Below are 16,492 nucleotides of genomic sequence, written 5' to 3' on the forward strand. Positions count from 1 at the left end.
ATCTCATTGTGGTTTTGATTTGTATTTCCCTGATGCCAAGTGATATGGAGCACTTTTTCATGTGTCTGTTGGCCATCTGGATGTCTTCTTTGCAGAAATGTCTGTTCATGTCTTCTGCCCATTTCTTGATTGGATTATTTGTTCTTTGGGTGTTGAGTTTGCTAAGTTCTTTATAGATTCTGGACACTAGTCCTTTATCTGATATGTCGTTTGCAAATATCTTCTCCCATTCTGTCAGTTGTCTTTTGATTTTGTTAACTGTTTCCTTTGCTGTGCAAAAGCTTTTGATCTTGATGAAATCCCAGTAGTTCATTTTTTCCCTTGCTTCCCTTGCCTTTTGCGTTGTTCCTAGGAAGATGTTGCTGCGGCAGAGGTCGAAGAGGTTGCTGCCCGTGTTCTCCTCAAGGATTTTGATGGATTCCTTTCGTACATTGAGGTCCTTCATCCATTTTGAGTCTATTTTTGTGTGTGGTGTAAGGAAATGGTCCAATTTCATTTTTCTGCATGTGGCTGTCCAATTTTCCCAGCACCATTTATTGAAAAGGCTGTCTTTTTTCCATTGGACATTCTTTCCTGCTTTGTCGAAGATTAGTTGACCATAGAGTTGAGGGTCTATTTCTGGGCTCTCTATTCTGTTCCATTGATCTATGTGTCTGTTTTTGTGCCAGTACCATGCTGTCTTGATGATGACAGCTTTGTAATAGAGCTTGAAGTCCGGAATTGTGATGCCACCAACGTTGGCTTTCTTTTTCAATATCCCTTTGGCTATTCGAGGTCTTTTCTGGTTCCATATAAATTTTAGAATTATTTGTTCCATTTCTTTGAAAAAGATGGATGGTACTTTGATAGGAATTGCATTAAATGTGTAGATTGCTTTAGGTAGCATAGACATTTTCACAATATTTATTCTTCCAATCCAGGAGCATGGAACATTTTTCCATTTCTTTGTGTCTTCCTCAATTTCTTTCATGAGTACTTTATAGTTTTCTGAGTATAGATTCTGTGTCTCTTTGGTTAGGTTTATTCCTAGGTATCTTATGGTTTTGGATGCAATTGTAAATGGGATTGACTCCTTAATATCTCTTTCTTCTGTCTTGCTGTTGGTGTAGAGAAATGCAACTGATTTCTGTGCATTGATTTTATATCCTGACACTTTACTGAATTCCTGTATAAGTTCTAGCAGTTTGGGAGTGGAGTCTTTTGGGTTTTCCACATATAGTATCATATCATCTGCGAAGAGTGATAATTTGACTTCTTCTTTGCCGATTTGGATGCCTTTAATTTCCTTTTGTTGTCTGATTGCTGAGGCTAGGACCTCTAGTACGATGTTGAATAGCAGTGGTGATAATGGACATCCCTGCCGTGTTCCTGACCTTAGCGGAAAAGCTTTCAGTTTTTCTCCATTGAGAATGATATTTGCGGTGGGTTTTTCATAGATGGCTTTGATGATATTGAGGTATGTGCCCTCTATCCCTACACTTTGAAGAGTTTTGATCAGGAAGGGATGTTGTACTTTGTCAAATGCTTTTTCAGCATCTATTGAGAGTATCATATGGTTCTTGTTCTTACTTTTATTGATGTGTTGTATCACATTGACTGATTTGCGGATGTTGAACCAACCTTGCAGCCCTGGAATAAATCCCACTTGGTCGTGGTGAATAATCTTTTTAATGTACTGTTGAATCCTATTGGCTAGTATTTTGGTGAGTATTTTCGCATCTGTGTTCATCAAGGATATCGGTCTATAGCTCTCTTTTTTGGTGGGATCCTTGTCTGGTTTTGGGATCAAGGTGATGCTGGCCTCATAAAATGAGTTTGGAAGTTTTCCTTCCATTTCTATTTTTTGGAACAGTTTCAGGAGAATAGGAATTAGTTCTTCTTTAAATGTTTGGTAGAATTCCCCCGGGAAGCCGTCTGGCCCTGGGCTTTTGTTTGTTTGGAGATTTTTAATGACTGTTTCAATCTCCTTACTGGTTATGGGTCTGTTCAGGCTTTCTATTTCTTCATGGTTCAGTTGTGGTAGTTTATATGTTTCTAGGAATGCATCCATTTCTTCCAGATTGTCAAATTTATTGCCGTAGAGTTGCTCATAGTATGTTCTTATAATAGTTTGTATTTCCTTGGTGTTAGTTGTGATCTCTCCTCTTTCATTCATGATTTTATTTATTTGGGTCCTTTCTCTTTTCTTTTTGATAAGTCGGGCCAGGGGTTTATCAATTTTATTAATTCTTTCAAAGAACCAGCTCCTAGTTTCGTTGATTTGTTCTATTGTTTTTTTGGTTTCTATTTCATTGATTTCTGCTCTGATCTTTATGATTTCTCTTCTCCTGCTGGGCTTAGGGTTTCTTTCTTGTTCCTTCTCCAGCTCCTTTAGGTGTAGGGTTAGGTTGTGTACCTGAGACCTTTCTTGTTTCTTGAGAAAGGCTTGTACCGCTATATATTTTCCTCTCAGGACTGCCTTTGTTGTGTCCCACAGATTTTGAACCGTTGTATTTTCATTATCATTTGTTTCCATGATTTTTTTCAATTCTTCTTTAATTTCCCGGTTGACCCATTCATTCTTTAGAAGGATACTGTTTAGTCTCCATGTATTTGGGTTCTTTCCAAACTTCCTTTTGTGGTTGAGTTCTAGCTTTAGAGCATTGTGGTCTGAAAATATGCAGGGAATGATCCCAATCTTTTGATACCGGTTGAGTCCTGATTTAGGACCGAGGATGTGATCTATTCTGGAGAATGTACCATGTGCACTAGAGAAGAATGTGTATTCTGTTGCTTTGGGATGAAATATTCTGAATATATCTGTGATGTCCATCTGGTCCAGTGTGTCATTTAAGGCCTTTATTTCCTTGCTGATCTTTTGCTTGGATGACCTGTCCATTTCAGTGAGGGGAATATTAAAGTCCCCTACTATTATTGTATTGTTGTTTATGTGTTTCTTTGATTTTGTTATTAATTGGTTTATATAGTTGGCTGCTCCCACGTTGGGGGCATAGATATTTAAAATTGTTAAATCTTCTTGTTGGACAGACCCTTTGAGTATGATATAGTGTCCTTCCTCATCTCTTATTACAGTCTTTGGCTTAAAATCTAATTGATCTGATATAAGGATTGCCACTCCTGCTTTCTTCTGATGTCCATTAGCATGGTAAATTCTTTTCCACCCCCTCACTTTAAATCTGGAGGTGTCTTCGGGCTTAAAATGTGTTTCTTGGAGGCAACATATAGATGGGTTTTGTTTTTTTATCCATTCTGATACCCTGTGTCTTTTGACAGGGGCATTTAGCCCATTCACATTCAGGGTAACTATTGAGAGATATGAATTTAGTGCCATTGTATTGCCTGTAAGGTGACTGTTACTGTATATGGTCTCTGTTCCTTTCTGATCTACCACTTGTAGGCTCTCTCTTTGCTTAGAGGACCCCTTTCAATATTTCCTGTAGAGCTGGTTTGGTATTTGCAAATTCTTTCAGTTGTTGTTTGTCCTGGAAGCTTTTAATCTCTCCTTCTATTTTCAATGATAGCCTAGCTGGATATAGTATTCTTGGCTGCATGTTTTTCTCGTTTAGTGCTCTGAAAATATCATGCCAGCTCTTTCTGGCCTGCCAGGTCTCTGTGGATAAGTCAGCTGCCAATCTAATATTTTTACCATTGTATGTTACAGACTTCTTTTCCCGGGCTGCTTTCAGGATTTTCTCTTTGTCATTGAGACTTGTAAATTTTACTATTATGTGACGGGGTGTGGGCCTATTCTTATTTATTTTGAGGGGCATTCTCTGAACCTCCTGAATTTTGATGCTTGTTCCCTTTGCCATATTGGGGAAATTCTCCCCAATAATTCTCTCCAGTAGACCTTCTGCTCCCCTCTCACTTTCTTCTTCTTCTGGAATCCCAATTATTCTAATGTTGTTTCGTCTTATGGTGTCACTTATTTCTCGAATTCTCCCCTCGTGGTCCAGTAGCTGTTTGTCCCTCTTTTGATCAGCTTCTTTATTCTCTGTCATTTGGTCTTCTATATCACTAATTCTTTCTTCTGCCTCATTTATCCTAGCAGTGAGAGCCTCCATTTTTGATTGCACCTCATTAATAGCTTTTTTGATTTCAACTTGGTTAGATTTTAGTTCTTTTATTTCTCCAGAAAGGGCTTTTATATCTCTCGAGAGGGTTTCTCTAATATCTTCCATGCCTTTTTCGAGCCCGGCTAGAACCTTGAGAATTGTCATTCTGAACTCTAGATCTGACATATTACCGATGTCTGTATTGATTAGGTCCCTAGCCTTCGGTACTGCCTCTTGTTCTTTTTTTTGTGGTGAATTTTTACGTCTTGTCATTTTGTCCAGATAAGAGTAAATGAAGGGGCAAGTAAAATACTAAAAGGGTGGCAACAACCCCAGGAAAATATGCTTTAGCCAAATTAGAAGAGATCCAAAATCGTGAGTGGGGAGAAAGGGGATAAAAAGAGGTTCAAAAAGGAAGAAAGAAAAAAGAAAAAAAAAAAAAAAAAAAAAAAGAAAAGAATTTTTTTTTTAAAAAAAGAAAACACCTAAGAAAAATGTAAAAAAATATATATATATATTAGATAAACTAGTAAAAAATCGTTAAAAAAGAAAAAGGTAACAGTTAAAAAAAAAAAAAAAAATTTTACCCGAAGGCGAGAAAAAAAAAAAAAAATGAAAAAGAAAAAATTAAATTAACTGCAAGACTAAAAAAAATCACAGGAAAAAAGCCATGAGTTCCGTGCTTGGCTTTCTCCTCCTCTGGAATTCTGCTGCTCTCCTTGGTATTGAAACCGCACTCCTTGGTAGGTGAGCTTGGTCTAGGCTGGATTTCTTGTTGATCTTCTGGGGGAGGGGCCTGTTGTAGTGATTTTCAAGTGTCTTTGCCCCAGGCGGAATTACACCGCCCTTACCCGGGGCCGGGGTGAGTAATCCGCTCGGGTTTGCTTTCAGGAGCTTTTGTTCCCTGAGCGCTTTCCGTAGAGTTCCAGAGGACGGGAATACAAATGGCGGCCTCCTGGTCTCCGGCCCGGAGGAGCCGAGAGCCCAGGGCCCCACTCCTCAGTGCGCCCTCAGAGAACAGCGCCCAGTTACTCCCGTCTGCCTGACCTCCGGCCGCGCTCCGAGCTCACCGAGCCTGCGACCGGTTCAAGGTAACACGGAGCTGCGAGCTTACTGTCGGCTCTGTCTCTGTAGCCGGCTTTCCCGTTCCAATACCCGCAGGCTCTGCGACACTCAGACACCCCCGATCCTTCTGTGACCCTGCGGGACCTGAGGCCACGCTGACCCCGCGTGGGCTTCGCTCCGGTTTAGCCTCTGGAGCGATGTCCCTCCGCGGAACAGACTTTTAAAAGTCCTGATTTTGTGCGCGGTTGCTCCGCCGCTTGCCGGGAGCCGGCCCCTCCCCCCGGGGTCTATCTTCCCGTCGCTTTGGATTCACTTCTCCGCCGGTCCTACCTTTCAGAAAGTGGTTGTTTTTCTGTTTCCAGAATTGCTGTTCTTCTTCTCTTCGATCTGCCGATGGATTTTCAGGTGTTTGCAATCTTTAGATAAGCTATCTAGCTGATCTCCGGCTAGCTGAAGCAGTCTCAGCTTGCTACTTCTCCGCCATCTTGACTCCTCCCCCCTGTTACTATTTTTTTAAATTAATTTATTTATTTTCAGCATAACAGTATTCATTATTTTTTGGTTATTTTTTATTTAAACTCAATTAGCCAACATATGATATGGTACATCATTAGTTTTAGATGTAGTGTTGAGTAATTTATCAGTTGCGTGTATCACCCAGTTTAGAAAGATATTTGGTCTAGAGATGTAAATTTGAGAGTTATCAGCATATAAATGATATTTAAAACCAGAAGACTGGATTAGACCATCAAGGGACAGATGGAGATATAGGACAAAGGACATAAGTATTAGGTAGTACAATTTTAATTTTTTTAATTCAGTTTTTATTTTAATTCCAGCATAGTTAACATACAGCATTATATTCATTTCAGGTGTGCAATATGTTAATTCAGCAATTCCATACATCATCAATGCTCTTCATGTCACATGCACTTCTTAATCCCATCACCTTGTTTCACCTACACCCTCACCCACCCATCTTCCCTCTGATGTGTAGTGCAATTTTTTTTTTTAAAGATTTTTTTTATTTGAGACAGAGAGAGTGAGAGAACACAAGCAGGGGAAGAGGGACAGAGGGAGAGGAAGAGTGAGAAGTGGATTCCCTCCTGAGCAGGAAGCCCAGTGCAACTCAGGGCTCAATCCTAGGACCCTGGGATCATGACCTGAGCTGAAGGCAGATGCCCAGGCACCCCAGGTAGTATAATTTTTAAAGAAGTTCAGGAGAAGAGGAAGAAACAGCAATGTAAACTAAAAAGGAATGATCAGTGAATAAGGAAGAAAACCAATACTGTGGCATGCTAAAAACCAAATAAGGAAAGTAAAACAAGGAAAAGAGAGTAATCAGTTATCTCAAGTGCTACTGATATATCAAATAAGATAGTTATTCAAAATTGACTCATGAATCATTAATAGAGACTATGGATGGTGAAAGCCTGATTGGAGTTGGTGTAGTAGTATTGGAGATGAGCCAGCACAGACTTTAGAGGAGTTTTCCTCCAGAGAGAAGCAGAGAAATGGGTTGTGAATGACAACAGAACTGGGATTATAAGAGTATTTTTTTAGCTGGGAGAGGAAAATGATTGGATAAATAGAAACATCAAGGAGTTAGATGACAAGGGACATAATTTGAATAATACCAAATAATGGAAAGGAAGGGAAGTCCAAGAGATTTTTTTCCAAGACTTTAATACCTAGACTTGATGACATTTTTTACAGGAAAAATTGAAAAATAACTCTTAAGATTTCTAGGTATGGCCCTGGCTGAAATAAATACCAGAGTAAAATAATAAAGTTTTAGGACAAGGTCAGGTGAGAAGGTTAGGAAAAATAAGTATCATTCATAACAGGCAAAGATTCCAAGTGGAGATGTCCCAGAAGTGTAGAATAAGATGTTTGCTTTCAACAAAGTGATTAGTGGACAAGTTTTTAATCGTTTACTATGTTATCTTTATTAATAATGATGTGATTTATAATAACATCAAATGATTATTTTTCTGAAGGCTCTACTTGAGGAGAAGCAAAAAGAACAAGATATAGAGAAAATGAAAGAAACGGTCTCTCGGGTTACACAAGATGCTGCCATAAGAATCAGGAAAGAAGTAAGGAGTCTTTAAACTTTAAAATTATTTAAAATTCAAAATTTTACAACCTAACAAAATTTTACAACCTAACAAAATACTACCTAAGTTTTTGCCTAATGGACCTAGCTAATTAACTGTTAGCGAACTGAACCAATTGTGCTGAATTTCAATTAAAAATCATCTCAGGCTACCCCTACCATTTGAGCTAGAATGGGGCTGAGGTAAGGACAGAGGAGGTTGAGGTTGAGATTGAGGAGAGAGAGGTTTAGGCCAGGAATATCATGATGATAAACACATATGAAGTGTAAAGTTAAAAAGAAACCTCAATAAAGAAACTCAAAATGCTTAAGAAGTAAGAGAAGAAAACCTACCATTTGCTTGCAGAATCTTAGAGCAGCTTAAGACTGGAGAAATCTGGTTTGACCTCTTTTTTTTTTTTTATTGGTAAAGAAACTGAAACCATAAGAAGTTGTTGACTCACTCAAAATTATATACAAATTAAAGCCAAAATTTAGAGGCACCTGGATGGCTCAGTTGGTTAAACGACTGCCTTTAGCTCAGGTCATGATCCTGGAATCCCAGGATCAAGTCCCGTATGGGCCTCCCGGCTCAGCAGGGAGTCTGCTTCTCCCTCTGACTTTCCCCACCTTGTGCTTTCTCTTATTCTCTCTCTCAAATAAGTATCTTTATTTTATTTATTTTTTAAAGATGTTATTTATTTATTAAAGAGAAAGAGAGTAAGGGAGACAGAAAGAGAAAAAAAGAAGGAGCAAGGAGAAGGACAGAGGGAGAGGGAAGAAGCAGACTCCCCACTGAGCAGGGAGCCCAATGTGGGGCTCAATGCCAGGACTCCAGGGATCATGACCCAAGCTGAAGGCAGACAGTTAACTGACTGAGTCTCCTAGTTAAAACCAGGGGTTAGACTCATACCTTCTGCTCTACTGAGCCAGCATTGTTTTGATCACATCATGCTGGCACTTGTACAATGTGTGAGTTGTGTTGTTATTTTCAATTCTCTTATCAAGACTAAATCTGATATTTTTATGTAGACCTAATGAATTGTTTTTGGTTTGACTTATGCAAATTAAAACTGGGAAGTGTGAGTTTACTTTCATATATTTTCTTTCATATATTTACTTATACAAATTAAAACTGGGAAGTGTAAGTTTGCTTTCATGTAAAGAAACAAGGAAAACATAACATCTGTTTGCCTTTTCTTTTGGTATGGATATGAATCAGTTTGTAAGTGGTGTGGTAAAGTTTGAAAATGTATTGTGAATTGTAGAGGAAAAAAAAGAAAAACCCATTTTAAGGATCAAAAGTAAATAACTTGCTTTAAGGTTCTACCTTTAGGAAGTAGCAGAACTAGTTGTAAATACAAGTCTATTGTTTCTTCAGCTCTCTTCTCAATCACTGTGAGAAATTGTTTCCCTTTAATTTTATATTCTTTTGTTTTTAGAAATTTTCAAACCCATAAAAGGTTAAAAGCTGTACAGTGAACACTTGTTTGCCCCTTACCCAGATAATTATTAATGTCTTGCCACACCTGTCCCATCTCTTTCTATACATACACACACTCTTTTGCCAAACATTTGGACATTGACTGCAGGCAGTACGACACCTCACTCCTGATATTTTGGCATGTTTTTCCCCAGAGAAAGGATATTTTTCTACACAACCACACCACTATTACCATATCTTTAAAAAAAAATAAATATCACTTTAAGCTATACTCAAATTTCCTCAGAATATCCTCATTAGCTTTTTGTTTTTTTTAAATCCAGAGTCCAATCAAAATTTATGTAGCATTGCATTTGACTGCTGTCTCTATAGTCTCCCTCAATTTAACCCAGTGTTCAATCAACAAAACTAAAAAGCAACCTATGGAATGAGAGATATTTGCAAATAATGTATCAGATAAAGGGCGAGTAACCAAAACCTATAAAAAAAAAATATTAGGGCGCCTGGGTGGCTCAGTTGGTTGGACGACTGCTTTCAGCTCAGGTCGTGATCCTGGAGTCCCGGGATCGAGTCCCGCATTGGGCTCCCAGCTCCATGGGGAGTCTGCTTCTCCCTCTGACCTTCTCCTTGCTCATGCTCTCTCTCACTGTCTCTCTCTCTCAAATAAATAGATAAAATCTTAAAAAAAAAAAAAATCAAACTCAATACCCAAAAAATAAATGACTTAAAAATCATTACAATTCCACTAGCAAAAAATACTATTTTAACATTGTCCTCTGAATTTTCATTTAGTTACAGATTATTAATGATGTAGCTATCTATGAAACAAAAAATTCTGGAGTTGTATACATCAACCTTCAAATAGTGCTAAGCCTAGAAGATAGAAAAGTGAGGAAACTTTCTCTTTCTACATACATAATTCTGCACTGTGTGAAATTTCAAAGAATAGCTATTATTTTCATTAACTAATTTTAAATAAACCATGATATCTTATAGAGCATGTAGTATAGCCTCCTTATATCCATTTATTATTTTAATGTATATATATATTATTATTATTTCTCCCCATAACACATACCCTTTCCAATGACCATCAATCTGCTACCCCATCCCTTCAACCCCCCTCTCTTCTGGCAACCCTCAGTTTGTTTCCTATGATAAAGAGTCTCTTATGGTTTCTCTCCCTCTCTGGTTTCGTCTTGTTTCATTTCTCCTTCCCTTCCCCCATGGTCCCCTACCCTGCCTCTCAGATTTCCTCATATTAGCAAGATCATATGATAATTATCTTTCTCTGATTAATTTCAAGTAGCACAATACCCTTTAGTTCCATCCACATTGTGGCAAATGACAAGATTTTATTTCTTTTGATGGCATAGTATTTCATTGTATATGTACATACCATATCTTCTTTATCCATTCATTTGTTGATGGACATCTAGGCTATTAACATAGTTTGGCTATTCTGGGCATTGCTGCTGTAAACATTCGGGTGCATGTGCCCCTTCAGGTCACTACCTTTGTACCTTTAGGTTAAATACACTATAATGCAATTGTTGGGTTGTAGGTTAGCTCTGTTTTCAACTTTTTGAGGAACCTTCATACCATTTTCTAGAATGGCTGCACCAGCTTGCATTCCCACCTACAGTGTAGGAGGGTTCCCCTTTATCCTTATCCTTGCCCAAACCTGCTGTTGCCTGGCTGGTTAATTTTACCCATTCTGACGGGTGTGAGATGGTATCTCATTGTGGTTTTGATTTGTATTTCCTTGATGCCGAGTGATGATGAGCACTTTTTCATGTGTCTGATGGCCACTTGGATGTCTTTGCTAAAATGTCTGTTCATGACATCTGCCCATTTCTTGATTGGATTATTTTTTCTTTGGGTGTTGAGTTTGGTAAGTTTTATAGATTTTGGATACTAGCCCTTTATCTGATATGTCATTGACAAATATCTTCTCTCCTGTCGGTTGTCTTTTGGTTTTGTTGAAAGTTTTCTTTGTTGTGCAGAAGCTTTTGATCTTAAGTCCCAGTAGTTCATTTTTGCCCTTGCTTCCCTTTCCTTTGGCGATGTGCCTAGAAAGAATTTGCAGCAGCTGAGGTCAAAGAGGTTGCTGCCTTTGTTCTCCTCAAGGATTTTGATGGATTCCTTTCCCACATTGAGGTTTTGCATCCATTTTGAGTCTATTTTTGTGTGTGGTGTGAGGAAATGGTCCAATTTCATTCTTCTGCATGTGGCTGTCCAATTTTTGTAACACCATTTGTGGAAGAGACTGTCTCTTTTCTATTGGACATTCTTTGCTGCTTTGTGGAAGATTAGTTGACCATAGAGTTGAGGGTCCATTTCTGGGCTCTCGATTCTGTTCCATTGATCTGTGTGTCTCTTTTGCACCAGTACCATACTGTCTTGATGATGACAGCTTTGTAATAGAGTTTGAAGTCTGGAAATGTGATTCCACCAACTTTGGTTTTCTTTTTCAACATTCCTCTGGCTATTTGGGGTCTTTTTAGGTTCCATATAAATTTTAGGATTATTTGTTCCAATTTTTTTTAAAAAGTTGATGGTATTTTGATAGGGATTGCATTAAATGTGTAGATTGCTCTAGGTAGCATAGACGTTTTCACAATATTTGTTCTTCCAATCCATGAGCATGGAATGTTTTTCCATTTCTTTGTGTCTTCGTCAGTTTCTTTCATGAGTACTCTATAGTTTTCTGCATACAGATTCTTTGCCTCTTTGGTTAGATTTATTTCTAGGTATCTTATGGTTTGGGGTACAATTGTAAATAGGATTGACTTCTTAATTTCTCTTTCTTCTGTCTTGTTGGTGTATAGAAATGCAACTGATTTCTGTGCATTGATTTTTATATCCTGACAATTTACTGAATTCCTATATGAGTTCTAGCAGTTTCAGAGTGGAGTCTTTTGGGTTTTCACATGAAGTATCATATCATCTACAAAAAGTAGAGTCTGATTTCTTCTTTGGTGATTCAGATGCCTTTATTTCCTTTTGTAAGACTTCTAGTAATATATTGAATAGCAGTGGTGATAGTGGATAGCCCTGTCATGTTCCTCACCTTAGGGGGAAAGCTGTTAGTTTTTTCCCTGTTAAGAATGATATTCACTGTGGATTTTTCATGGATGGCTTTATGGTCTTGAGCTGTGTACCCTCCATCCCTACACTGTGACGAGTTTTGATCAAGAGAGGATGCTGTACTTTGTCAAATGCTTTGTCAGCATCTATTGAGAGGTTCAAATGGTTTTTGTTCTTTCTTTTACTAATGTTTTGTATCACATTGATTAATTTGCAGATAATGAGCCAACCTTGCAGCCCAGGAATAAATCCCACTTGGTTGTGGTGAATAATCCTTTTAATGTACTGTTGGATCCTATTGGCTAGTATTTTGATAAGAAATTTTGTATCCATGTTCGTCAGGGATATTGGTCTGTAATTCTCCTTTCCAATGGGGTCTTTGGTTTGGGGATCAAGGTAATGCTGGCCTCATAAAATGAGTTTGGAAGTTTTCCTTCCATTTCTATTTTTTAGAACAGTTTCAAGAGAATAGTTATGAATTCTTCTTTAAATGTTTGGTAGAATTCCCCTTGGAAGCCCTCTGGCCCTAGGGTCTTGTTTGTTTGGAGATTTTTGATGACTGCTTCAATCTCCTTACTGGTTATAGATCTGTTCAGATTTTCTGTTTCTTCGTGGTTCAGTTTTGGTAGTCATACATCTCTAGGAATGCATCTGTTTCTTCCAGATTGTCAAATGTGCCCACATATATTTGCTCATAATATGTTCTTACAATTGTCTTTCTTTTTTGTTTTTTTAAGATTATTTATTTATTTATTTGACAGGTCACAAGTAGGCAGAGAGGCAGGCAGAGAGAGAGGGGGAAGCAGGCTCCCTGCTGAACAGAGAGCCCGACATGGGCCTTGATCCCAGGACCCTGAGATCATGACCTGAGCTGAAGGCAGAGGCTTAACCCACTGAGCCACCCAGGCGGCCATAATTGTATTTCTTTTTTTTTTTTTTTAAGATTTTATTTATTTATTTGACAGACAGAGATCACAAGTAGGCAGAGAGGCGGCAGGGGGAGCGGGGGCGGGGGGAGCAGGCTCCCAGTTGAGCAGAGGGCCCGATGCGGGGCTCGATCCCAGGACTCCGGGATCATGACCTGAGCTAAAGGCGAGGCTTTAACCCACTGAGCCACCCCGGCGCCCCCATAGTTTTATTTCTTTGATGTTGGCTGTGATCTCTCCTCTTTCATTCATGATTTTATTTATTTGGGTCATTTCTCATTTCTTTTTGGTATGTCTGGCAGGGGATTTGTCAGTCTTATTAATTTTTTGAAAGAAACAGCTCCTAGTTGTTTTGTTGATCTGTTCTACTGTTTCTTTGGTTTCTATCTCATTGATTTCTGCTCTGATCTTTATTATTACCAGGTTTAGGTTTCATTTTTTTTTTTCTCCAGCTCCTTTAGATGTAGAGTTAGGTTGTGTATTTGAGAACTTTCTTGTTTCTTGAGAAAGGTTTGTATTGCTATATACTTTCCTCTCAGGACTGCCTTTTGCTATGTCCCAAAGATTTTGAACAGTTGTGTTTTCAGTTTTGAATGTTTCCAGGAATTGTTTTAATTCCTCTTTAATTTCCTGGCTGACCCATTCATTCTTAGTAGGATGCTCTTAGCCTCCATATATTTGAGTTCCATCTTTCCTCTTGTGGTGGAGTTCTAGTTTCAAAGCATTGTGGTCTAAAAATATGCAGAGAATGACCCCGGTCTTTTGGTACCAGCTGAGACCTGATTTGTGACCCAGGCTGTGATCTATTCTGATCTATTCTGGAGAATATTCCATGTGCACTAGAGAAGAATGTGTATTCTGTTGTTTTGGGATGGAATGTTCTGAATATATCTGTGATGTCCATCTCATCCAGTGTGTCATTTAAAACCTTTATTTCCTTGTTGATCTTTTGCTTAGATGATCTGTCCATTGCAGTTAGGAGGGTGTTAAAGTCCCCTACAATTACTATATTATTGTCGATGTGCTTCTTTGATTTTGTTATTAATTGGTTTATATAGTTGGCTGCTCCCATGTTAGGGGAATGAATATTTAAAACTGTTAGATCTTCTTGTTGGACAGACCCTTTAAGTATAATATAGTGCCTTTCCTCATCTCTTATTATAGTCTTTGGCTAAAATCTAATTTATCTGATACAAGGATTGCCACCCCAACCTTCTTGTGTTGTCCATTAGCATGTTAAATTGTTTTCCACCCTCTCACTTTAAATCTGGAGGTGTCTTTGGGTCTAAATTGAGTTTCTTGTGGACAGCATATTGATGGTTCTTGTTTTTTTATCCATTCTGATTCCTTATGTCTTTTGATTGGAATATTTAGCCTTTACATTCAAGATAAGATATGAATTTAGTGCTATTGTGTCGTCTGTAAGGTGACTATTACTGTATATTGTCTCTGCCTCCTTTCTGATCTGTTACTTTTAGGCTTTCTCTTTGCTTAGAGGACCCCTTTAAGTATTTCCTGTAGGGCTGGTTTGATCTTCACAAATTCTTTTAGTTTTTGTTTGTCCTGGAAGCTCTTTATTTCTTGTTCTATTTTCAATGACAGCCCAGCTGGATATAATATTCTTGGCTGCATATTTTTCTCATTTAGTGCTTTGAATATATCATGCCAGTATATCATATCCTTTCTGGCCTGCCAGGTCTCTGTGGATAGGTCTGCTGCCAGTCTAATATTTATACCATTTTAGGTTATAGACCTCTTGTCCCGAGCTGCTTTCAGGATTTTTTCTTTGTCACTGAAACTTGTAAGTTTTACTGTTAGATGACGGGGTGTAGACCTATTTTTATTGATTTTGAGGGGGTTCTCTGTACCTCCTGCATTCTGATGCTTGTTTCCTTCCTGGAATTAGGGAAGTTCCTGCTATAATTTGCTCCACTATCCCTTTTAACCCCCTCTCTCTTTCTTCTTCTGGGATCCCAATTATTTTAATACCATTTCATCTTGTGGTATCACTTATCTTTCAGATTCTCCCCTCATGATCTAATAGATGTTTATCTCTCTGTTTCTCAGCTTCTTTATTCTCTATTATTTTGTTTTCTATATCACTAATTCTCTTTTCTGCCTCATTTATCCTATCAGTAAGAGCCTCCACTTTTGATTGCACCTCATTAATAGCTTTTTAAATTACATCTTAGTTAGATTTTAACTTTTATTTCTCCAGAAAGGGATTCTCTGATATCTTCTATGTTTTATTCAAGCCCAGCTAGCATTTTTATAATTGTCATTCTGAACTCTAGTTCTGACATCTTACGAAATGTCCGTATTGATCAGGTCCCCAGCTGTCGGTACTGCTTCTTGTTCTTTTTTTTTTTTTTAAGGTGAGTTTTTCTGCCTTGACATTCTGTCCAGAATAGAAAAGAGTAGATGGATGAGAGAACAAAATACTAAAAGAGTAACAACGACCCCAGAAAAGTATACACTAACCAAATCAGAAGAGACTTAAATCTGAGATGAAAAGAAAGAAAAAAAATATGTATCTGTGATTAGGATGGTGAATAGAACAGAGCCACACACTTGATTTTCAGTGTATTTTGGTCTGTTAGAAGAAAATGCCTCCCAAAATGTTAAAGAAAAATAATATATATATATACACACCCATATATATATACATATATATGGGTAGACATGATGAAGGGATGAAATATGACTGTAAAGATGAAAATTAAAAAACATTTTAGGGGCACCTGGGTGGCTCAGTCATTAGGCATCTGCCTTTAGCTCAGGTCGTGATCCCAGGATCCTGGGATTGATCGCCACATCAGTCTCCCTGCTAGTGGGAAGCCTTCTTCTCCCTCTCCCACTTCCCCGGCCTGTGTTCCCTCTCTCGCTGTGTCTGTCTGTGTCAAATAAGTAAATAAAATCTTTATAAAAATAAAAGAAAAAGAAAATTTAAAAAGGTTTTTAAAAAGGAATAAGATAAGTTGGTTGAAAAAAGAGAAAAGAAAAAGAAAAGGAGAGAATGTGATCAGGCTAGAGACTAGAACAAAACCATATGTTAGATTTAGGGTATATCTGTTAGAAGAAACTGTATCCCAACATTTTAAAGAAAGGAAGGCTTATATGTGTACAAAAAAATAAGGTTAAATACAATGAAGGGATAGACTATGACTATAAAAATAAAAATTAAAAAATATTTTTAAATGGTATTGATAAGACAAAATCGGTAAAATAGGTTAAAATAGGAAAGAGGAAACATTAAAAAAAATAGAAAAAGAAAAAAATAACCAAAATTTTAAAAATTTGACTTTTAAAGATTACAGAATCATGGGAGAAAAGCCATGAATTCTATGGGCTATATTCCCCTAGGACTGGTGTTGCACTGTTCTCATTGATCAGTAAACTTGGTCTTGGCTGGATGCTCTTGCTGATCTTCTGGTGGAGGGGCCTACTGCAGGGATTCTCAAATGTCTTTGCCTGAGGCAGAATTGTACCACCCTTCCCTGGGGCCAGGCTAAGTACTCTGCTTGGGTTTGCTCTGGTAGTCTTTTTGCCTTAAAACTTTCTGTACAGCTTTGGAGGATGAGAATTAGGATGGCAGCCTCCCAGTCTCCAGCCCTGGAGGAGCCAAGAGCTTCACCCCCTTCACTGAGCCATCAGAGTAAAACAGTCAGTCAGTCCTGTCTCCTTGGTCTCCAGCCACACTCTGAGCTCACCCAGCCTTTGACCAAGAGTTTCTATCTCTGGCACACAGCCCCAGTTGAAGTCTCCAAACCGAGCAGATTCCTGCAGTGTGCCCCCACACCACCCCTCTTGGTGG

The 16,492-nt window shown here is 38.3% G+C and overlaps 1 protein-coding gene across 5 annotated transcripts in view; it reads left to right on the forward strand.

The window, feature by feature from the left end:
- Nucleotides 1–16,492, forward strand: part of SCLT1 (sodium channel and clathrin linker 1) — a 190,038-nt gene that overhangs the window by 93,894 nt on the left and 79,652 nt on the right. For 4 of the 5 annotated variants that reach the window (XR_009352134.1, XM_059168760.1, XM_059168770.1 and 1 more), the window contains exon 13: nt 7,121–7,219. The exons of the other annotated variant lie outside the window; for it this stretch is intronic. Coding sequence is in view for 3 of the 4 variants with exons in the window: in XM_059168760.1 (XP_059024743.1) it covers nt 7,121–7,219 (99 nt within the window). In the remaining variant the exon portion in view is untranslated. The remainder of the gene's footprint in view (nt 1–7,120; nt 7,220–16,492) is intronic. 5 annotated transcript variants of the gene reach the window in all.

Source organism: Mustela lutreola, chromosome 1 (genome assembly GCF_030435805.1).
Source record: "Mustela lutreola isolate mMusLut2 chromosome 1, mMusLut2.pri, whole genome shotgun sequence".
NCBI lineage: Eukaryota > Metazoa > Chordata > Mammalia > Carnivora > Mustelidae > Mustela > Mustela lutreola.